Genomic DNA, 4,828 nt, shown 5'->3' with positions numbered 1-4,828 from the left:
CCCCCCCCCCCCCCCCCCTTTCTGCAGAAACGTCTGGTGAATACATCTGAAACTACTAGCTATGCCCAATCAACTTATCCCCCTCCTACCAATTGGTCTCAAGCTGGACAACAACCTCCCTTGCAGCAACAGCAACAACAACCCCAATATGGATATGCGCCAGGAACCTATCCTCCGCCCCCAGGGCCTCCGTATTATAGTAACTATCCAACTCAAGTAGGAAGCTGGGATCATGCGAACCAAGCAAGTATTCAGCCATCAGAACAAAGTACAGGATATAATTACTATGGCCAACAGTCTCAGGTTGGGTCAGCTCCTCCATATCCTGGCTATGGTTATGGTCAGCCAGGTTCAGTCGCCACTCATGGTTATGATCAGACCTACTCCCAACAGGTATCGAGTTATGGGCAAAACTACTCGGACCAAATTCCACCTTACGATCAGCAGAACATGTACCTTAACTCCGGAGGTGCACCACCTGGTGTGCTATCAACAAATGGAACCGACACTGAAGGTACATATACGACTGCAGCATACCAAGTTTCCGACAGCCAGCCAGTTGTCAACTCTATGAACGGTTACTGGACGTACCCGAGCGACCTGACCCAATCACTTCCTCAGACAGGGAATGACCAGTCTGGTTATTATCAAACAGTAAGCGGGGGACAGGAGCAGCCTCCCGTCGCTTTTCAACCTGTCTACGCACAGAGTGGGTACCCTCCTCCACCAGGCGTGTATGCTCAGGAAGTAACCCTCTCGGCCCCGGCTATGACTCATACCCAACCACAACCACAACCACCAGCTCTTCCACAGACAGAGGCTCAAACCCAACCACAACCACCTGCTCCTCCACAGCCAGAGGCTCAAACCCAATCACAACCACCACCAGCTCTTCCACCGACAGAGGCTCAAACCCAGCCACAATCGCCAGCTCCTCCACAGACGGAGGCTCAAACCCAACCAGAACCACCGTCACATGAACTGAGTTGAATCATTTGGAGATTAGAATTCAAACGAAGGACAAGTGCAGGAAACTGCGAATTCAAAAAGTTGACCATGGGGTGAATCGGGTGTAACTTACCTAAAACTCTTATTGTTATTTGTGCTCTTTTTATAACTGATATACATATTTTGATAGCCATTTAGGACCTGTAATGAATTTGTCATCAAATGGGAATTTACTATTTGCATCTTCCTTTTTCCTATTCATATTATTGGATGCAGATATGAAAACATATGTTTGACAAGAAGTTCAAATATTTGCTACAGAAAATATACAACTGCAGATCATGGGGCGTGCGTGTATTGTGATAGACAAATTATACAGAAAACACATGTAAAAGGTGGACCATTGAAACCCAAATCCAAGCTATATATAGAAACAGATGGATCCACTGGACTCGGTTTGCAATTCTATCAGTAAACCTCTATCCAATGGGTTCAGGATCTCTCCAGCCTTCGTGGTCTAAGCGTGGTACAATATGTGCTTACTCTCCTTTGTACCCTACAAACTTTGAAAGGTATATAAACAATTACATTGCATAGACAATCTCTCCACTGCTGTCGATATCAAGATCGAGGTCAGGATCAGTCTCTAGGTCGTCCTCCATATCGTCATCGATATCAAGGCTGCCAGTAAGGTACTGGTTGAGGCTCTGTGTCCCGGCAGCGGGAAGGCCAGCCTCGGCGATTATCTGCATGATTTCTTCACTCGTTTGCATGGGTTGATCAGGCTCCTCGTATTGGTTATTCATCACCCTTTCGTCTACGAGATCGGCTGGAAGATTCTTCAGAAACCACTCGTGGTTTCTTATCTCCGGGATTGTTATCCTCTATTCCAGGTGATTGAAGTTGACATCAAGTCATATATCAAAATAGGATCTCATCAGCCATTTAGAAAGTAATATTTTGCCATGTGATTGGGTTATTTTATGTATGAACAAGATTGGTGAGTCTAACCTTTGTTGGGTCTGCAACAAAAATCCTAGAGATTAAATGGCGACACTCGGGAGAAATAAGAACATAATCAGGAATTGAGTACTGTACATTCAGGATTCGCTGCAATAAACAATCAAATGTTTTAGCCAAATGATTGAATTCCAACTATCCATTCAGCAAGTTTAGCCTATCACCTGAATTGTTTTACGAAAGTTTTTCGGATCTTCAGGGTCCTCAAAGGGGTATGCACCCACCAACATGACATATAAGGTCACCCCACACGACCACACGTCTGCAATCTGAAATGTATAGACATGAACGTACGGGTTTAAACTGATAGTTCATTTGAATAAAAAGCTTTAGACTATAACTTTAGAGAGAATATGAATGGCTATAATACTACCTTGCCATCATACTCTTTCTTAAGCAACACCTCAGGAGCAATATACGCAGGGGTGCCAACCGTTGATTTTGGCTGTGAGTGCAGCACAGAAGACTGAAAGTAGACACCAAATCAAAATGTGCAGGCAAAAGAAACAACAGATTCAGTTGAATCAACTAAATTTTCTCCACCACAACGAACAAAATTCCATCAAATAAGACACTTAATGCAGTGGAGTCTTTATTGTTGTCAAAATATACGAGTTCGAACAACCTTAAAATTTTACTCGCAGCGCAGAAACACAAGAAGTCAGTTGTACCTTGGAGTATCCAAAATCACAAATTTTCAAGCGAGGAGCAGGACTTCCATCCAGCAATGTATTCTCCAATTTCAAATCACGATGACATACTTGCTGCAGAAAATGAGTGAAGGTTAACAATTACTTAAAACACAGTATTTCTAGCAATGACTTACGCCTCTGAGGGCACAAAGGAAATGATAAAGACATCAAATGTAAATCATTTACACACCATTGCATGACAATAACTGACACCTGATATGAGTTGCTGAAAGAAGAAACGCGCCTGCAGATCAAGAAAACCTAAATTCAGGTAACGATGGTACAAGGTTCTAAATCAAGAATTTCAATGGACCTATAAAACCTCGTCCTCACTGAACCGCCCAGCATTACAGATCCGCTCAAAGAGCTCTCCTCCAGATGCATATTCCATCACAATTGCCAGATGGGTTGGGGTTAAGATCACCTGTTTCAATGTCATATATTAGGTGAAAACATTCTTCTGCCTGGATGAGGATGAGGCCAAATTTAAGTAAAAAGCAAACCTCCTTGAATCTGACAATGTTAGGATGCCTTAAAGATCTGTGATTTATTATCTCCCGCTTCACATTCTCATCTATCTGTCAAATGCAATGGAACTGGTAAATCACCATTTGATTAACAGAACTAAATATAATTAAAACTAATCAAATACTTAGCAAAATATTTTGTTAGTGCAGTCTATTGCAAGTGATATGTTTGTCAACTCTTCTCCGATCTGTCGACCTTCAAAGAACGAAGTAATGTCTTGACCGATGAACTATACCAAGTCGGTCTAGTCTAATAATAACAACAATCACTAATTATTAATGTTTACAAGCACGGATTACGAGATACAAGCAAGTAATACATACATTTGTAAGTTGTAACAATAATTTAATAATAACTTATAACTCACAACAATATAGCTCAATGAATTAGGCATCTTTACTTTCTCCAATAAGTCATAGATTCGATGTAATATTCTTTTTAAAAAAAGGAATTTATAATTCACAGAATGTCTTGAAATTCATAAAATACCAAGTGCCTTTTAAGAATATAGAAATATACAACTGATTTAATTTTCTTTATGTTCTCAATCATTTAATTGATTTTAATTTTAATTGCAATATTGTTCTGTTTTTAATGTTAGTGTGTTTCTTTTCTTTTTTCTTTTTTTTTTTTTTACATATAGCAACTTTTAATCTTAGGTAAGAAAATAAATTGAAAAATGTCACGAACATGTAATATAGATACTCATCATCAAGAAGAAACAAAACTTTGGTTGTCCAATTCGATAACAACAATAAAGAGAACCATCTGTAAGCAATTCCTCAAATCAAAAAACACAATAATCATGAAAAATGAATACCAAAAGCAGAAAAGTTGAAGTAGGTTCATGGTATTCAGCCAATTCATTTTGAAAGGGGTAAAATCCTCAGTGAATTCAAAGGAAGCTAAACACAACAGCAATGGCAGTTTTATCACACTAACCTTCTCACCTCTCTCGATGTACTTGACGGCGACGAGCTCCCCCGTCTGCTTGTCTCTCATCAATCTAGCAATCCCGAAATTCCCAGAGCCAATGTCCCGCACAAGCTCGTAACGATCGCTATCATGCATGATCGGAATGTCCATTCCTGGACCAACAGTGAGCGCCGACCGATCCATCTCGTCGTTATTGAACACTCGGAGTCAATTGCAAGGCACTAGGCTAACATAGTGAGGGTTAAAAGAGGCGAAATCGAGAACCGAAGAAGAAGAAGCAGAAGAAGAAGAAGAAGAAGAAGGAAATTGATTGATTGGAGAAGAAGATGTGGCGAGAGCAGAGCCACTGAAATGGATGATGAAAGAGCAGAGCAGAGCACGTGAAAGCTCACCAAACCCACTGCCCTATCAGCAGAAGAAATTATTATATCTATATCTTCCTCACACACACACACACGCACTGCAAATTCCTTATCTGCCTCCTTCAAATCGCCTTTCTAGGGCTTCACAAAGGCGGTGATCATCATCACACCTCAAATCCTTCTTCCCTCTCTGGTTTCAGCTCCAGAAATCTCTTCTCAGCATTGGGAATTGGAAACTCCTTTTTCTTTTCCTTTTTATATAATTCAGTGGGTGAAGAAGAAGACGATGGGTACCCATTTTTATCATCTCAAAGTCAGTGAAACCTCCCCCCCCCCCCAAAA

The 4,828-nt window shown here is 40.9% G+C and overlaps 2 protein-coding genes and 1 long non-coding RNA gene across 3 annotated transcripts in view; 1 reads left to right on the top strand and 2 right to left on the bottom strand.

Annotated features, from left to right (window-relative positions):
* Positions 1-1,150, top strand: part of LOC111434504 (far upstream element-binding protein 1-like) — a 6,533-nt gene extending 5,383 nt beyond the window's left edge. Inside the window, exon 7 of the mRNA XM_023071917.1 lies at positions 28-1,150. Coding sequence (XP_022927685.1) covers positions 28-990 — 963 coding nt within the window. The 3' untranslated portion in view covers positions 991-1,150. The remainder of the gene's footprint in view (positions 1-27) is intronic.
* The window catches only part of LOC111434508, a 17,862-nt gene that overhangs the window by 7,361 nt on the left and 5,673 nt on the right, over positions 1-4,828 (bottom strand). The window lies entirely within an intron of this gene.
* Positions 1,276-4,731, bottom strand: LOC111434506 (serine/threonine-protein kinase SRK2E). The gene is made up of 9 exons (XM_023071919.1): positions 4,131-4,731; positions 3,164-3,238; positions 2,983-3,084; positions 2,851-2,904; positions 2,640-2,732; positions 2,342-2,434; positions 2,133-2,237; positions 1,960-2,058; positions 1,276-1,832 (listed from the first exon to the last, which is right to left on the bottom strand). The coding sequence occupies exons 1-9, from the start codon at positions 4,305-4,307 to the stop codon at positions 1,533-1,535; spliced, it is 1,098 nt and encodes a 365-aa protein (XP_022927687.1). The 5' UTR covers positions 4,308-4,731; the 3' UTR covers positions 1,276-1,532.

This window comes from Cucurbita moschata, unplaced genomic scaffold, assembly GCF_002738365.1.
Source record: "Cucurbita moschata cultivar Rifu unplaced genomic scaffold, Cmos_1.0 Cmo_Scf00045, whole genome shotgun sequence".
Taxonomy (NCBI): Eukaryota; Viridiplantae; Streptophyta; class Magnoliopsida; order Cucurbitales; family Cucurbitaceae; genus Cucurbita; species Cucurbita moschata.
The sequence above is the reverse complement of the archived record's forward strand: the minus strand, read 5'-3'. Positions and strand labels throughout refer to the sequence as shown.